This window comes from Pristis pectinata, chromosome 8 (genome assembly GCF_009764475.1).
Source record: "Pristis pectinata isolate sPriPec2 chromosome 8, sPriPec2.1.pri, whole genome shotgun sequence".
In the NCBI taxonomy this organism is placed as follows: Eukaryota; Metazoa; Chordata; class Chondrichthyes; order Rhinopristiformes; family Pristidae; genus Pristis; species Pristis pectinata.
Genome location: NC_067412.1, coordinates 29,841,947 through 29,860,949, shown reverse-complemented (window position 1 = coordinate 29,860,949; position 19,003 = coordinate 29,841,947). Strand labels below are relative to the sequence as shown.

The 19,003-nt window shown below is 37.2% G+C and overlaps 1 protein-coding gene across 1 annotated transcript in view; it reads right to left on the bottom strand.

The window, feature by feature from the left end:
* Positions 1-751: 751 nt before the first annotated feature.
* Positions 752-19,003, bottom strand: part of syngr3a (synaptogyrin 3a) — a 52,254-nt gene continuing 34,002 nt past the window's right edge. Inside the window, exons 3-4 of the mRNA XM_052022027.1 lie at positions 10,980-11,125; positions 752-8,043 (exon numbers count right to left, since the gene is read on the bottom strand). Coding sequence (XP_051877987.1) covers positions 7,852-8,043; positions 10,980-11,125 — 338 coding nt within the window. The 3' untranslated portion in view covers positions 752-7,851. The remainder of the gene's footprint in view (positions 8,044-10,979; positions 11,126-19,003) is intronic.

The following is a 19,003-nucleotide window of genomic DNA, read 5'->3' as shown; positions in this document are numbered from 1 at the left end:
CTTGTCTCCTGTGTTTTCCCCATTTTTTCCCTTGGGGAGTGGAGGTTCTGCATCTCACAACTTTTTTTTTCTATGTTCTCTCTAACTGCTCCCACTCACTCATTGGCCGGATAAGCTTCTTTACATCTTATCTCCATGGTCACCTTTCAGAGACATCCCCCTTTCCCACTCTCTCTGCAGTTTCTTTTGTCACCTTCCCAGTTCTGACACACTGTGTCTCTTCCTATAGATGCATCCTGACCTTCTGAGTATTTTCAACATTTTTATTTTGATATCCTCCATTGCAATTGTTTAATTATGAACTGGGGCATTGGCAGTCCTGATGGTCATGGGTAATAAATGTGACATAGCTTATTTGTCTCAAAACTATATGTCAGTCATTGAAGAGATGACAGGCAGACAGAATAGGAGCAGTTTTAAGGAATACTTAAAATATTAAATATAAATAGTGATTATTTAAAGAATTAAAATGCAAACAATATTCTGCTGGGGATTTTAGATCAGCTAGCAAATGTGGAAGGTGCACAATAAAAAATAGTTTCGGAATTTTGACCTGAAGTCTGAATTTTACAGTCACTAGTGCCCCGTGATGAATCTCATGAAGGTATAAATAGCTAAAACTACAGAGAGATCTGCTTATTTAGAGCAAATACCCTGAAAAGATGGGCCAGGTGCAATGTAATTATAACTGTACTTGAGAAAAGTCAGAAAATATTTATTCATACAACAAATGAAGTCCACCATCAATAGGTTATGTGCACCAACACATCTTTATTGAGAATTTATTGTACACAGGCACAAGATTACTGATAACAACAACAGAACATTTGTTCTTTAAGAACAAATAAACCAAGATGTAAAGACAGTAGTTCACTTAATTATTTATATTTTCTATACATCACTGATTGTGGACACTATTTTAGCACAACATAAGCACCACTGTAACTGTACTGTACTTTATAACCATGAACCTTGGTGGAGAGGGAGTATTACAAAGTGCACCATTTTGCCACACTGGAATCTTCTGGGTTGTCTTCCTTGAATATGCTTTTTTTCTTGAATGAAATAACTATTTGATTGTGTTTTTAACAAAAAGATACAAATTTAATAGTTTTTTAAATTAAAATTCTATGTTAGAATACAGATTGTAAAGTTTCAACAGATTTTTGATTAGGCTATTAGATCTTTGCAAGATCATAACTTCTGTTCAATCCTATAAAAATAATCCCTTAAATTTAGCCAAACCATCAAAAAAAGAGATTTATCTAATGTGAATAAAGATTCAAGGTGCAAAGTTATTTTATGACCAAAGGACCATTTTGTACATTGGCTTGGAAAAGGAATTGTGCAGAGATATATCAGAAGTTAATGCAGTGTACACTTATCCACAGGTGGACTATAATGTAAAGTATTAATGTGTGTTTGGCAATTTGGTTAATGGTCTCTAATACCTGAGAAACAAAAAATAATTCTTACATCATCACACAGGAAAGCTAATGAAAATCAATGTACAATTGAGAATTTATGAAGGAAAACAAATTGTGTAATGATAAAGCAGTGGGTTGTCACATATCTCAGTGACTTTTTACTTGGTATACGTTAAACTCAGTACCCAAAAGAATTTGTTTAAATTCATTTACAATTGTTTCCATGTGACTGTTCACATAAGAATGCCTACTGGTGCATTGGTATTTTTCTTTGGCACTTCAGTAAACCACTTAAAGAAATTTAAAGACAAGGTATAAAACCTTCAAGTAGCTTTCGATCACTTACAGCACTTATAAAGTAGGAAACATTCCAAGGAGTTTCATAGAGCAAATCACTGTAGTGCATTCAGAATTGTGCTGGAGAAAGTTGCAGAGATTGAATAATGTTTTTGGTAAGATTTATAAACAAGGATTGTAAATTCAATGTATGTGAGGATGGTGATTTAATTGAGATAGATCAGCCAAATTAATCTTTATTGTGATTCACTTTAACTGTGAGCCACTAATTGTCCTCTAATCAGACCCATATCTGAGAAAACAACTTTGTGTTGCTTTTTGATGCAGTCTCTAGAGCAAAGTAAATTCACCATACTAAATGACTAGAATTTCATGGTGAAGAGTTTGTTTTAAATTGCAAAAGTTCCAGGCAATTATTGGCATGTGAGCTGCACTATTTCTTACACTGCCCGACTGTACTCAATTAACTCAATGTCAATTGCAAATTTTCTGTCACTGTAATCACTTAGACTAAAACATCATCATGCAGAAACCTAACATCTGGTCTGGCATCAACCGGCCAATATGGCAACACAGATATTTCAGGTGCCTTTGATACAGGAAGAATAAACCAGTAAATTGGACCATGTGCACCCTCATTTCATATCTGAGATGTCTAACTTCACATGTCTTTTGTTTAACCTGAGACTTCTTAGGTAGTTTAAGTCACTAGTCTAATCTTCTGAATAAATTTTTTTTTAAATCTGTAACTTAGTCATCCTGAAAATTTAATATGACAGTTGAGTATGTGCATAACTTAACTTGCTGCAAGTTATCAAGTTCAGTACAAAAATCCAAATATTATCACTTGGCCAGGCTAATCTGCTTTATTGATAAAATTTGGGGTTAGTCGTTGACTGGCTACTTCTGATCTCTCTGAACTGTCATTAAGGTTGTCGGGTACCTTAAATCTACTTTACAGGAAGTTTTGAAGTAAGTTCAAAAGATGATTAGGAAACCAACTACCATAATTTCAGCATAAGTTCATGAATGCCTCAATGGACACTGACAGAGACAATCTGCTGCTTCTACATAAAACAGTAACTAAAACAGATATTTACCCGAGGTGATAAAATTAAGCAATGCAAACTGGCACAATTATAACCACTAATCAAGTCAATAAGAATAAAATCTCACTACAATGGCAGTTGTCTGCTTTGTTTAAAATAAAACCTTGCAAATTGTTACTAACACTTTTAAAACAGTTAATATTGTAGTTAATCTGGTATCTACCAATTTTTTCCTCTTACTTCACCTCAATTAACAGTTTGGGTAATCTCTTCCAGTGCCATTGGAGACCATTTTCCCCAGGTTGGCACAAAATTCAAATGCACATTGGTGATTGCTCATTTCAAGTAAAGCTTGATGATCCCCATTAATTTCATACAAGCTGATCATCAATAAATTGTATAAATGCTGGAGAGTTACATGTTTTTAAATTTGGCAGTATTAGCATGGAAAACTGCAATTGTTTACAAGTGGAAACAACTCATGAAAATGTATTGCATTTTGATGAATATCACAAATTCAATTTGTAACATCAAATTCTGTAAAGGCTTTTCTTCGCTGCAGGAAAGCATTTGTCATATGGAGGCATGTATTCAATGTTAAAATTGAATATTAGAATGTTCCAAAGCACTTTAGACCCAATGAAGTAGTTTTGTAGGAAGTGGTATCCACACAGCAAGCTCCCACAAACAATAGTGTGATGTAATAACTTTAACTGAGACATAAATATTAACCCTGAATAACTTGCCTGTTCCTCAAAACAGGCCAAAGGAAGCTTTTAACTTCACTGGAGAGGGCAGATGAAGCCTTGGTTTTACATCTCATCAAAAATACAGTGCCTCCAACAGTGGAGCACTCCCTTATACTGCACTGGAACATCAGTCTACATTGTTGTGAACTGGGACTTGAATCCACAACCTTCTGACTTGGACATACAAGTAATGACAACTGATACTGGATTTAAGAAAGTAAGTACACAGTTAAGGGGATAAGCAGGGTTAAAATATAGCTCACGTAGAGAATGATAAACATGTGAAATTGCATAACTGGAATCAGATTTGAAACAAAATTATTAAGAAAAAGGGACTGATGATCAAAACATATAGCCTAAAAAATAATCATTATTGGAGATTAAGTGGAGGTAAGCCTCTTGTTTCCTTTGGGAAGATTGCAAATCTCTCTTTATTGGGCCTTCTACCCAAGTTCAGAAATAAATTGAGTAACATGGGAAAAGTTTCTACCTAATTTAAGAATGTTATCAAATGTGCTGTCTGTAAACCCAGTTATTCAAGCTCACTTAACGTCTGATAGAAATTGAATCAAAGGTACAAAATGCCAGATGTTTTCCAGACCAACAGGTCTCTTGAAATTAAAATTGGTGTAAAAATGCTTTAATTCCTGTCTATACCACATATATCCTGACAGCAATGAGAAATAGGATGACGAGCTTTAATCTTTATCCTAAGCTCAAAAGAAAAGTCTCGACCTTTGCTCTACATCAACAATCCTGACGTCTGATTAAGTGACATTGCCAGCTAAAGGCCAAATAGAAGGCCACATCTGCTTCTGGTAAAGGACTCCTAGGACCTGCTCTAAGACAAGTATAACTCATTTTTACATTGGATCAAAGTTCCTCTCTTGATGAGGGGCCCTAACAGTTCAGGATGGTTTGAATCCAGTTCCCAAAACGGAAAGACCTGCATCAAGAATAACATTTGACAAATTACCACAGAACATGTTAGCAAAATTGAAACCCTTGAAATTAAGGGGGTAAATATAATATTGGCTAAGGGACAGGAAGAACAAAGCAATTGTGAATGATTGCTTTTCAAAAAGGAAAGAAATGATATTCATCTTGGACTTTTTTTTTCAATATATATTAATGACCTGGACATGAGTACATGGAAGATAATTTCAAGGCTTTCAAAATAAAACTATGAAATTGAGTAAATAGTTAGGAGGGTAGTATCATACTCCAGGAAATCATAGACTGGGTTAAGTGAGCAAACACTAGGCAGATGAACTGTGTCATATAGTAGTGTGAAGTGATTATTTTAACTGGAAGAATGAGAGTAAATATGAACCAAATGCTGTGATTTTATAGGAACTGCAAGAACCATGCTGATGTGGGACAAGACGATGATGGAGTGGGAATAAGGGAGAGGTTCTATGTACGTAAATATTTTTAAGTGGCAGGACAAGTTGTGAAAGATGTCAAAAGGTTGATGGGATCCTTTGCTAAAATAATCGTCATACAGTAAGAACATTTATGCAAAATCTCCTGAAACACTAATTGGATCCTAATTGAAATATTGTTTTCAGTTCTGATTATTGCACCGTAGCATGATTATCAATGTTTTAGATGGAGTGCAGAGGAGATTTACCAGAATGGCACCAGGGATGAGAGACTTCAGATAGGTGGAGAAGCAAGAGGAACTAGGATTTTCTCTCTAAAACAGAGAGGCCCAAGAGTATATTTGAAAGAGAAATTCAAAATTATGTAAAGTTTTGATACAGTAAATGTGGAAAAACTGTTTCAGGTGGCATATATATCATTAACAGAGGAGGAAGAGGTAAGATAATGTGCGGAGGGAGAAATGATACAAGGGAAAAAGCATATGCATTGTTAATTGTGATTGCATTTGCTGAATTACAATAGTAACTTCCAAAAAGGGAATAGGATAAATATTTGTAGGGAGATGGGGAAAGGTGAGTAGATGGACAAATTGGATAGCGCTCGAAAAACCTGACACAGACACTTTGGGCTGAATAACATTCTTCTGGGTGGTTATGAATCTAATTGGCACCATGTTAATTTTCTGCATGTTATTGCCTTTAAGGATTTAGATTTCTGGCCATTGAAAAGGGTGCTGTTTAGGTTGTCTCTCTTATAAACAAGGGTTATTACTGCTATATACAAGTGTTAAAACAGTTACAGTAACAAATTTATGCAAGCCACGTTCTTAATACTATATCGTTAAAATCATTCATCTTAACCAACAGGTTCAACAGAGCTTCCCCACCCCACATTCCCCCGCCCCCTATGTATCATTCACATAGTCAAAAGGATATTTATTATGTTTGGTTTTGTTAAAGTTTAAAAAAAAGGCACTGTTTCTCTGCAAAACAAAAACTCAACAGTGTGTGTCAGTGTGGAGTTAATATCAGCTAATTTAGCCCTGTTAAATTGATATTAAGAATAAAATTAATTTTAAGCACATATAGGGAGAAGTCATTTAATTTTGTCTCTTTCGGTATCTATACTGTGCCATTTGCCAACAGTGTTGTGTTTCATTGAAAAGATGTTTTTTTATTGGATTTTTTGAATCTGTAATACATCTTGTAATGTTAACATTACATTGGTTTCAAGTGGAGAAGTTACTTAAATTTAAAGTAGGAAACCTTATAGTTGGTTTACTAACAAGACATCTTCTCTGGATATGTGGTCAGTTTAAATAAACACACTGCCAGATATAATCCTAGGAACTGGTGAATTCAAGTACAAGTGAATCAGATATGTCTGGTGATTATAATCCATTTCCCTTTCCAGCCTATTTCTCTTCAAAATAAATCTCCAGATGATCAATCTGGAAAACATTTCCACTTCACCAGCCCACATATTTATTTAGCTTTTATAAAATGCTTGGCACATCTGTGATTACAAAATTAAATTCAAAACTTGTAACCATTGCTGACATTTAAGTAATTTTGTTTGAATCTTGCATTTGTGACATTTAATTGACTGCCTATGAAATAAAAATACAAAATTGCACTTTGTTGCCCTGGCACCATTTTGTTAAATTGTTACAAAGGTTTTATGCTGGTGAAAAAGGTTAAAGTTCAAATATTAAGGATACACTTACCCAACTGGCAGCACATACATACATCACAAAAGGATATGGGATGCTTCAGACTGTTTTAACATTGTTTAATTACATTCTCTTATCCGTAGTCAAAAGAGTTCCAGCATACTTTGATGGCATGGACCTGAAGGCTTAAAGAATAGATTAGGTGTTCCTGGTTTACAGAGGTTTAAAAGACTCCCTTCTGTTATGTGTGGTGACTTTCCCCTTGGGGTTATTTATGATCTACTTCATGTACAATTCCATTCACAGACCTACTATAAGAATGAGATTACTATACAAAAAACACACACACAAACCTTAGGTTATATAGAAACAGTCAGGCTGTACTAAAGTCACAACCAATACCACTTGAGTAATATTCTACTCAATTGTTTACATCTGCAATCACATGTATAAAACAGTATTTTAAAATATTTCCATGGTACCAATTCAAAAGTTCAGCTGACTTGTTTCTAAGTTGCTCTATTCATTTTTTTATGTTTTGCAACTATACAGTTAATTCAGACAGCAGGAATACAGACAAAATTCACATCCCCACTTAGCTCTGAGCATTGACAAGTTAAAGCTTTATACACTACTAGAAAACCTAGCACATCATGTGGAATAGTGAATCATGAGTTCACAGACAGCCCAAACAAGGAGAGAGTTCCTAAAAACACTAAGTAGGTGCTTTATTGTTGGAAGGGGCTGTTTCCCACGTATATTCTACATATTAATACAAGAATGACAATACCACTAATATAGTGAGTACACTACACTATCAGCTAAAGAAAGGTTACCCAACATCAGTTTAGCACATGAAAAGCCTAATGATCTTAGACAGCACTTTAGTACTCTTGCAGCCAACCAACCAGTGAACCACAATGCACCACAGATAAGATCTGTATTACAATATCCCTTTTCCATTGGCCTACATAGGCTTCAGTTTAATGAGTCAAATATCAAATCCCCAATGTAGCTTTACAAAATCCTTCAACAATTTTACTTGATCTTTGTGAAAAATGGTTGCAAAATGTAAATTGTTTGCAAGTTCACGCAGTCAATCAGGACTTTTGGAGTGAATTGACAAGTAGTAGCTCAAACATTGTAGAGGGGCTAAGAGGATAGACAAAAGACAATGAGCAGATCTGATTTTTGATAGGCTGGATTAGAAATCTATTTAGGCCAACAAAAGGGAAACTGTACTTCTAAATGACAAGAAGGACCTTTGGTCTCTAATATGACGGCATTTGGTATCCCTTGGAGGTTGTACCCAGGTTTTCAGCAAATGGTGGGCTCTGGAAGGTTTCCGTGTTCTCAATTCCAGTACTGTATGGAGGATGGCCAGCGTCCAAGTGATCGTGGGAGAAGAGCGATGAGTCAGCTCCCAAATGGTACCTCTGCCATGCCTTTAAGGTTAGACCAGCCTTCAGTGAGATTCATTAAAGGAAAAATATAGTTATGCTTGTTAGTGTATGATGATTAGGCATAAACATGCAAAATATAGCAGTAATGCACAGTTAATTTAATGGAGATGACCTGGTTAGTTAAGTCTCTTTACCTTTTGCAATACAGTATTCCATGTTCTGACAATGAGCAGATAAGTGCAATTCCTACAATGTTCCTTGTTTACTTTAGGTATTCAATCTTATAATGGGCAAAGATTTCTGAAACTAATGTTCATATGAATCTATCTCACTGTAATCCAATTGAGGTTTGGATAATTTCATGAATTTTACAAGCTGGCAATTTATTTTCACCAATCACTTCCCAAACTTTAATCCTAACTAATACTAACTAAATTCACATAAAAGTTATTCATTACCAATATTTTTATGTTTGTGATGAAACTACATTAAAATTCTTTTGTTTATTATTGTGTCAGTACAATAGATGCCACATTGATTTCATATAATAGAACTAAAGATATATTGCAGATACAATTTGAGATTTGGTGTATGCAAAGAGAGTCAGGTTCTTTGTATGGCAGAAAAAAATGTGTTCTATATCAAGGACAAGTTATTACACCCAATGAGAGTAAATTCACAAAAAGATAGTTATGTCAGCTAACAAAATACAAGGTGAATTTTTTTTTGTCATATGGGAAAGTTTTGCATCTCATTCCTGACTATGCTACACTATGTTTTCAATTTGCAAGGGTACATAAGTGGAAACAATGATGCCAATACTTCATATTTTAGTACAAGCTGACTTAATATACTTAACATTGGAACCAAGATTTTATATGATCTAATTACATTCAAGATTGTTGGCAATTCTGCCTACTATGATTTCAGTTTTGTGGGAAATATTTTCATCAAATTATGAAAATAAACTGAAAATAATCTCTCAGATTTTCTCAGAAACTGAAATAAGCCCCAAATTCCAAACTATAGTGTGAAAGACTAACATGGTTAACTTTGTGCTTGTGCACACAGGATGGTACTGCAAAACAACTTTGTGTAACATGATTAAGAAGAGTGTAGGGACAATCTTTGTGTGTCTTGGTTAGATTTAATGTTATTCACTGAGCAGTTAATTATCTGGTCTCATTAGAGTGCAGAATGAAATAAAATCTTATTGATAATTTAATGTATTCTGTTAATGATATTAGAAAAGTAATGTAAAAGGGATATAGAGTCAGTTTGTTTACAGACACAAAGGCTGGTTTATACTGGTGAAGATGGTGAAGACTGAAGGACCAGTCTTTGGACATCTTCAACAAAACCTATATTTTTAAATTTGTTGAAGGCCAAGAGAGACAAGTACCCCTGAAAAAAAAGTGACAGAATTGATAAGAATTTCATAAATTGATTTCAAAAATACATTTGATACTAAATAGCCTGGAATGTTTGTTTCTATACAATCATGCACAGAACCTTAGGTTGAGATCTCTTTTCTCAAAGTTCTTTTTTTTAGTTTTCAGAATGGTTGTACATTTGAGCTTTTGTACACAAACCTGCTATAAAAGAAAAAAAGATACGGTTTTAAAAGGCTGTATTTTTCTAATTCTTTTTATAACCATAATCTGTTTTTTTTTCCATTGCCCAATGTTTTAGTTAATTATAGTGCAGTGTCAGTTTTGTGTCCCAGACTGCATCAAGTTCTCTCACCCCAGTCTAAGATGCAATGGAAGCACTCATCAGTTTCAGCAGCCTGTTTTATGGAGATGGCATAAATCACCACATGCTCTCACTGATCACATCCTGTAACCCGGTTGGGAATTCATGAACCATGTTAGATCAAGATAAAGACTGGACTTTTCTCCTACTGACATAGTTTGGACCTGTTTGAACATGATGTTTGGTGGACTGACAAAGCATGAAAAACTGTACTCCAGCAAGAGTCAATGTCTTCAGGAGAGAAAGGAAGAAAATAAGAGGGAAAAAAAATCCCACAGTAAATTTGAGAAAAAACTACAAACACACAAAATGAAAACCTGTTGCCAGCACGGGTCAGTGAATGCAAATCTGAGATGTGCATAATAAGGTTCACCGAGCTCTCTTGTTCAGCTTCTCAAGAAAAAGATTTATTAGAAAAATAATTAAATGAAATGGCCCAGAAGTCTGTAGCAAATTAATTTTTTTAACCTAAAAGAAATAAGTTTTATAAAGGAGAGAGATGTAAAGAATACACATTTCAAACAGGCATTATAGCTGTTTTTGCAGACTCACCTTCTTTACAGTATCACTGTAGGTACAGGTAGTCCCTAGGTTATATGTAAGGGTTCCATTCCCTAAGCCAATTTCTCTGTAAGTCAGAAATGTCCGTATTCCATAGGAACCTATACTGTAATGCTCTGCATACACTTCCTGTAATTCTTTCATTTCATCAAATATTCACCCCAACACGACCCTCAATTAAACTAGTGGAATATATACATATCCAGTTGTTAATGAACACCACAAAAATATTATTACCATTATTTCTACCTACGTGAAAAATTCTTTCAAAAATTTGTGGGAGAATTTGTGTAAAGTTAGATTTCCATACATCAGGTAACTGGGGGAGCCCCTGTACTCTACTATAGCACCTTAGATCTGATCCAGATTTTTAATTAGCTTATATCCTATCAAATGGTAATTTCACTAAAAGCGTCAGCCAGGACTCAGCTTTGTCTAGCAGCATTCTCACATCTACATCAGGAGCACATTGTTTACTCCAAAATAAAATTCTCATAACTTTTAACAGATGGAGAACTTGAGAGAAGGCATAAAGAAACTGGTCAAAAAGATATATGATTTTTCATTGGCCTGGCATTTATCTTCTTCTACACTTTGACTGGATTATCGGATATAAGAGCCTCAATAATAGCTTGTGATCAAGTTCACTCACGGTATTTGGAATACTATTTAGTACTTACCCAGGACAGTATGGAAAGGAAAGAAAAGGCAATGGCAGCTCGTGCAGCATCAGCGCCTTGGTTGAGAGGAAGGTTTTCTGATGGAGTTTGTTGCCACTGATTTGCCAAAAAGCAGAAGCTTACAAACCACAAGAATGTCCATAGTCCTGAAACAGATTCAAAAGGGGCAAAGTTAATAAGTGAAAAGCAAAAAATGCAAATGCAGGAAATCTGAAATAAAACAGAAATTGCTAGAGATACTCAACTGGTCAAAAGCACCTGTGGTGAGAGTAAAAGAGTTAATATTTCAGGTTAATATGACTGGAACTGGAAAAGAAGGAGGGAATGCCTTTGATAGGATGGACATCTAAGTTGTCTGAGTGCCGAAAGTAATCGTGTTCCCGTAGTTCAGTAGCTTGCAACAGTGCTCTTGGATCATTTGTGTTAAATGTAGCCAGTGATATTTCTTTCACTTAACATGTAGCTTGAATATGTGCATGTTATTGTCAGCCATGGATCATCTGGGAACACTCTTGCATCTGTTTTAGAAGCTACTGGTTCAAATCCCACTCCAGAGGCTCTAGTATCAAATCTAGCCTGATAGTCCTAAGAGGCACCCAGCTGTTAAGAGGTCAAATCTGAACCTTGTTTACTCTTGGGTGAATGTAAAAGATCCCATTATTTTGAGGAAGTGCTGGGAAGCTATTTAAGGACATGAGGATATACAGTATCGCCTTCAATCAACATCATTTGAAGAATTGTGTTGCCACATGAGGGAGTTTGTGGGGAACCAATTTCCTACATTTCAAAATTAGTTTTTTACCTATAAAGGACAATGGGGTATTCTGATAGCCAGGAAAGCATTGTATAAATGTAAGTCTTTGTTTCCTTTTTTTATTTGGTAAAGTCTCAGGCATGCCAGAATTGAGATAAAATACATCTTTTATTTTCTGAATGCCTTCACTTCAGTAAAGCAAAATTTCTCCTTGAACTTGCATCATTAACTTATTCTACTCTTCATTGTTAGAAACTACATTTATTTGGAGTTTTGAAACAGTTTGCAAAGTTCAATGTTTTCAGGTTTAATTACTCCACTTATGCAGCCTTAATGATCACATTTCTTCCTCTGCCAACATGAACCATATTCTTGCCCTATCCCCAGTCTGAAAGTTAATGTCAGCAGGAAGTTCCGTACGTAGACTTTTGTTAAGGCCTCAAAAAAAACCAAAATCTGCAATGATGATTGACGCCACATTAGTATAAAACAAATGCTTAAAATTCTGGATACACTTTTTTTTATTGTGAGCCTTAACTAATTACTGCTCAAAAGTGCTCTCAGAAAAAGAGCAAAAACAAATTGCCATTTTGAGTTCACTCACGGATAGATGGTTTTGAATAAATAGGCAGCTGCTGCAACAGCTGTGTGCAATGTAACCACAAGCACATGTTAAATTGAAACATTATCAACTCAACCATCTAAAGGAACAAAATGGTCATTGCTCTGGGGCAAGATTTCTCATGGATATGTGGTAAATATACAGATACATTCCTTATGGCCCCAGCTCACAGAGCTCAGGCGAGGACAGAATTGGTTACAATTAAGATCTTCCTACAGCTGATTTCCTTCCTACTATATTACCTTGATTGAGGATGAATGTTGGCCAATGAGATAAGACACTAAAGTATCACTGGTTGCCATGAAACTAAACCACATTATTGCAGCAAAACGTTTAACAAATGAGGTATTATTGGAATTCACTGACAAGCCTGGGCCATTGTCATACTTTTGTCACAATTAGCGAGCAAAATACCTCTCCATCCTTCTGTTGATCATCTGTTAAGCAAGGCTGTATTTAAATTAAAACATGTGCTATAGTGGAATGGTTTTATTACTTGATTAGTTATGCACAGGCTTTAACTAATCCAGTAAAACACAAGTTTTAATCCCATCAAAGAAGCTTGAGAATTTGCATTTGTCTTTATTCTAAATCTGAAATTTGAAAGGCTCACTTCAGTAAAAGTGACCATGATGTTTTGGACTACAGTAAAAACACAGCAGGTTCACTGATACCAACCCAGAAAGGAAGCTTGCCACACGTACCTGAGCTGGCCTAAACGTTCTTCTAATCTTATCCACACATAGATGACTCTTAATGATTTTTTTTTAATTGCACATGCTACAAAGCTGAAATAAGACCAGAAAATACTGGAAACACTCAGCAGGTCAAACAGCATCTGTGGTAAAAGAAGTTAATATTTCAGGTCCGGGACCCTTTGTCAGAACTGTTTCCAGAGACTACCTGATCGTATCTAACTTCAGAACACAGCCAGCAAGCCACAGTTGTAGAGGGTGCCTCAACATCATTCTCTAAAGGAAATTAGGGTGAGCAGTAAATAGTTGTCAATCTCATCCATGTCCCATGAAAGAATAATCAAAAAAAGTTCTCAGCTAAGATTTTGTGCTGGATTGAGCTCCAATGCCGGCTGAAGTTCAATGCGAAAACACTGCCAGCACACCTGGCCTGTTCTTAATACCAGACGCCATCGACTTTAGTGGCAGTTCCAGATCGCAATGAAGTGAGGCATTGGAAGCATGTTGAAAAGTTTTTTTTCCTATCTCACTTGATGCTTGTTTCTAATTTACTTTACAACTTTTAAATATATTTCACAGAATTTATTCTAATTTTAAGTATTTTTCAAAATTATTGAGATCTATTTAACCTGTTTTTTAATGTCCGTAACAGTGGCAAGCTCTCATAAGCCATCTGGACAATCCTGGAGGGAAGTGCTTGGTTCTGCGCTCTCAAGGCCTGGTCATCACTCATGGCCCACTTCCCCTTGTGGCAGGGCGATGAAATAGAGGCTCAATGCAACAAGTACTGTGGGACAACAAATGCAGCCACAGGGTTCATACAGGGAGTGAATATAAAGTGTGACCTGGGTCAAGTTGATGCCTCGATCCAGTATTTTCCTGCATAATTGTAAACTGTTTCATCTTGGAATTTTCCAGACCATTAACTTCTATCAGGGAATGAAGGTGGCATTCATCAAGAATCACCATTTCAAGAAACGCTCAATATTTTCTTATTATAGTAATCTGGAGTTGTAGCTAAATTATATTAAAGAGTACCTTAAAAATAAAGGAGATTACAAGGTATAAAGTCATATAGAACAGAAATAGGCCCTTTAGCCCACCGAGTCTGCGCCAATCATCAAGCAACTATCAACACTAACTCTATGCTAATCTCACTTTATTCTCTCATATTTGCCTCAACTCCACCCAGATTCTGCGACCCACCTTCACAATGAAAAACTGTCAATTTACTGCAGCCAACTAACCTACCAACCCACACGTCTTTGGGACATGGGAGGAAACCAGAGCACCCAGAGGAAATCCACGCTGTCACATGGAGAATGTACAAGAACACACAGACAGTTTTGGGGGTCAGAACTGAACCCAAGTCACGGCGCTGTGAAGCAACAGCTCTGCTAGCTGATTCTCTAGTCTGGCATAATCTTTGATCAAAGTACATCTGAGAAAGTATTCTGGTTTCCTCTTGTATTTTTAGGTACAAGGAAACTGTTTAACCCTCCTGCTTTGTAGAGGATATGTAGATGGCACCCAGACTCAGTTTCAGGAAAGCCTGCGAGCAAATCTGGAGAATATTCCAGCAGTTGGTCCAACCCCACAAGTAGGAGGAAGACCAACCAGGAGTCTGTAACAGCTGAGCACACAACAGTATCATATTCGGCTGACTTTTCCTCAACTCAGACACCCTTGGAGATGCAAACACACCAGTTTCCCAGAATCTCGAGACGCATAGTCCTTTTTCCTGAAAAAGCAGCTCAAAATGATAAGCTCTGATCAGACTGAAAGCAAGGCACTTTGAGTGATTACCAATGAAGCTGGGAACAATACACTTGATAGAAATGTCCAAAAGCCCCAAAAACCAAAGTTAATCCAGTCTACAGCTAACTATGGAATAATAGAAAGCTACAATACAGAAAAACACCATTCACATCATGCCCAAAGAAAGGGCACGAAGTCTAAAGAACACTTTCAAGCCCCTTGCCTATTGCCTTGTAGGTTACAGAATATCATCAGAAAACCTTTTAAATGTGCTGAGAGTTTGTGCCTCAACTGCCCTTTCAGGTAGCCAGTTCCAAACCCATACGACTTTTTGGATGAATGATTTCTTTTTCCCTTCAACTTCACTCTAAGCTTCCAAACAATGACTTTAAGATCCATGCCTCTAGTTATTGACCTCTCCCACTACAGGAAGCAAATGTTCCTACTCACCATCCAGACCTCTCAAATATTTACACAACAGCTGACTCTTTCTTCAGCAACTTGCTGATTGCTCTAAACAATCATACCTGATCAAATCTTTGCACACAACAAAAGTTTTCAGATATCTCTGCATCCCCTGCAGTGCTATCACAGTCTCCCCTAATACAGTAACCAGAACTATAAATGTATTCTAGCTTTGATCTAACTAGGGTTTTAAACAGCTCTAACATAATTTCCCAGATGTGCACCTCAGCCAATAAAGACAGGGATCCCATATACAGCTTTGGCCACTATCTACCTGCCCTGCTACCTTCAGGGATCTATGAACATGTTACTGCAAGGTCCCCATCACCCTCTACAGTTCTCAGTATCTTATCATTTATCATCCAGTCCTGTCCCTTCTTAAAATGGGTTACCTTGTACTGCTCCGGATTGAATTGTATTTGTCATTTTTTTGCTGTCCTGACCAGTCTGCTGACTGCAGCCCACAGCTTTCTTCCTCACTATTAGTTATGCAACCCCTTCCCCCAAGCCACACAGGACAGGCCTAAATAAGCCCTAAATAAAGCCCACCAGAAACTTTCCATGATAGTGGTGCTATTTTGTCTTAATGAGTAATTCTAAAAGGAATAATGATTGTGGATATCGACTGAGAGCAACCCAAACTGTTGGTATTGAGAACTTCTTAGCATTGACTCTTCTGTACCAAATGTCACAGGTGTAAAGGGGCTCATAACTCAAGAAAAGAGAGCACAGAGAGGATGGTTAAGAGAACTTATGAAGCATTCATCCACTGTTAATAAAAATAAAAATCTATCCATTACTTGTTTTGAATTGTTTTATAAAATCAACATTTTGTCATGTTTCATTGTCATTAACCATAATTAGCAATGTCTATTACATCTAAATCAGCTTGGCTCCCTCATTTAAACTGTTGATCTCTGTATCAGCATTTCTTACAATTAATCAACATTAGATCCATTATCAATGTCTGGTTATACTCTATCTATAATAATACTGGAAATACTCAGCAGGTCAGGCAGCATCTGTGGACAGTAACATTTCAAAACTAGAAAACACATATATTTTAAGTTATAGAGAAGGGGAGATGTGGCTAAAAGAGTACCCCAGCAAAAAGAGTCAAAGTAAAATGATAAAGTAAAATTAAAGGCTTTTTCATCGGAATGCAAGCAGCATTCAGAACAAGATAGATGAATTGTTGGCACAACCAAAAGTAAATGCGTCTGATAATGATAGACATTACAGAGATGTGGTTGTAAGGTGAGCAATGCTGGGAAGTGAATATTTAGGAGTATTTGACATTTGGGAAGGAAAAACAAAGGAAAAGGAAATTAGGAGTTCTGTTAATAAAGGATGAGATCACTGTAGTGCTGATGAATGATATTAGCTCAGAGCTCAGGATTTAGAATCAATTTAGATGGAGATAAGAAATAGTAAGGGTAAGTCACTGGTGGGAGGAGGATATAGGCTCTATTAGCTGTACTAAAGGACGGAGTATAAATCAAGAAATAACGAAGGCTTGTAAGTAACTGTAATAATTGTGGGTAACTTTAATTACCATATAGATTGCACAAATCAAATTGGCAAGGGCAGCCTTGCGAAGGAGTTCATGGAGTGCATTCAGAATGGTTACTCAGAGCAATAGGAACCAGTCAGGGAGCAGGCTATTTTAGATCTGGTATGGTATAATGAGGCAGGATTAATTAATGAAATTATAGTGAAGGATCACCAAGAAAGAAGTAGAATTTCAAATCCATTTTGAGGGTGAGAAATTTGGGTCTGAAACTAGTGTCCTATGTTGTAGGCAATTACAATGGTATGAGGACAGATTTCTCTGACTGGGAGAATAGAGGGTGAGACAGCACATTAGCAGAGGCAGATACTTATCTCAGTGCCATCCTGCACTATCCCCTTACCCCTGGATTATAACTAGAAATCTATTAATCCCTGTTTTGAATGAATCCAGTGACAGGTTCTCCAGGAAAGAGAAGATATCTCATATGCAAAGAAGGTTCTTTAAGTTGATTCCTAGGATGAAAGAGTTGATGTATGAAGAAAGAGGATGAAGCCCGATATTCATTGTAGACAAATGGGACATGAATTTATTGAAACAAAAAGATTCTGAGGGGTGTTAACAGAATGCATGCTGAGAGGATGTTTAACCCAAAGGGGTTGTTTCGAACTAGTGGACATAGGTTCAGAATAGGTTCAAAATGCTAGAGGAACTCAACAGGCCAGGCAGCATCTATGGAGAGAAATAAACAGTCAACATTTCGGGTCGAGACCCTTCACCAGGACTGGAAAAAGGAAGAGAAGCCAGAATAAGAAGGTCAGGGGAGGGGGAGGAGTACATGTAGGCAGGTTTTAGGTGAGTCCAGGTTAAGAGGAGGAAGATAGGAGGGTGGGGAGGGTGGGGAGGGTGGGGAGAGGTGAGAGGTAGAAGAGGCAAAGGGCTGAAGGAGGAGGAATCCGGTAGGAGAGGGCAGTGGACCATGAAATAAAGGGAAAGAGGTGGGGAATCTCACCACCAGATTCCTTCTTCAGCCCTTTGCCTCTTCGACCTCTCCTCCCCCCTCCCCCGACCTTCTTATTCTGGCTTCCGCCCTCTTCCTCTCCAGTCCTGATGAAGGGTCTCGACCCAAAATGTCAACTGTTCATTTCCCTCCATAGATGCTGCCTGACCTGCTGAGTTCCTCCAGCACTTGGTGTGTGTTGCTCCAGATTCCAGCATCTGCAGAATCTCCTGTGTCTCAGAGTAAGGGGTTGCCCATTCAAGATGGAGCCAAAAAGAAATTTTTACTCTCAGAGGATTGTGAATTTTTAGAATTCTCTACCCAAAGAGCTGTGGAGGCAGAGTCATTGAATGTATTCCAGGCAGAGACTGAAGACATTTAAATTGCACAGGAGTCAAGTGGTATGGGGAGAGAGCATGAAAGTGGTGTTGAGGCCAAAGCCAGATCAGCCACGATCATTCTGAATGATGGTGTGAGCTCAGGTAGTCGATCAGCCTACTGATCCTGCTTCTTATGTTTGAACAAAGAGAACGTCTGTGATAAGGTAGGGACCAGGAGAAACCTAATGTCACAGATGGTGTTGGTGACAGCTGAGAGCATGTGCTAGCCTTGTTAATTGCAACTGATATGTCTGGAGGTGATGTAAACAGAGGAACATGAATGAGAACAGGACAGAGGGAAAAAAAAGTAATGATGAAACTGTGAGATGCAGAACACAGAAATCTGAAATAAAAGAAACCTGGAAATACCCAGCAGGTCAGGCAGCATCTGCAGAAAGAGAAAAAATAAGTTTAGACCTTATATGCGAACTGGCCAGTTCTGACACAAAATGGAAAGACTGATAACCTGAATGGGCCTAGTCAGAAGTTGAGATGCCCTTCCTTGCACTTGCATTGGGTTTCATTGGAACAGTGGAAGACGCCAAAGCAGTCAGACTGAGAGTGGTTTGGAGAAATAAATTGAGAAGCAGTGAGCGAAAACTCAGGGTCAGGTCACTCTTATGTAATGAGCAGAGATATTCTACAAAACGGTCACCCAATCTGTCTTGTGAGCAGTACACTAAATTCGAAGAACTGAATTACTTTTCAACTGGAAGCAGTGTTTAGATCCCCAGATGATGGGAATGGAAGAGTTTAAAGAGCAGATGTAGCATCTTCTATGGTTGCATTGTGTCATGAGAAGGGTGTTGATGGAGATGGAAGGGTGAGTCAGGGAGTTGC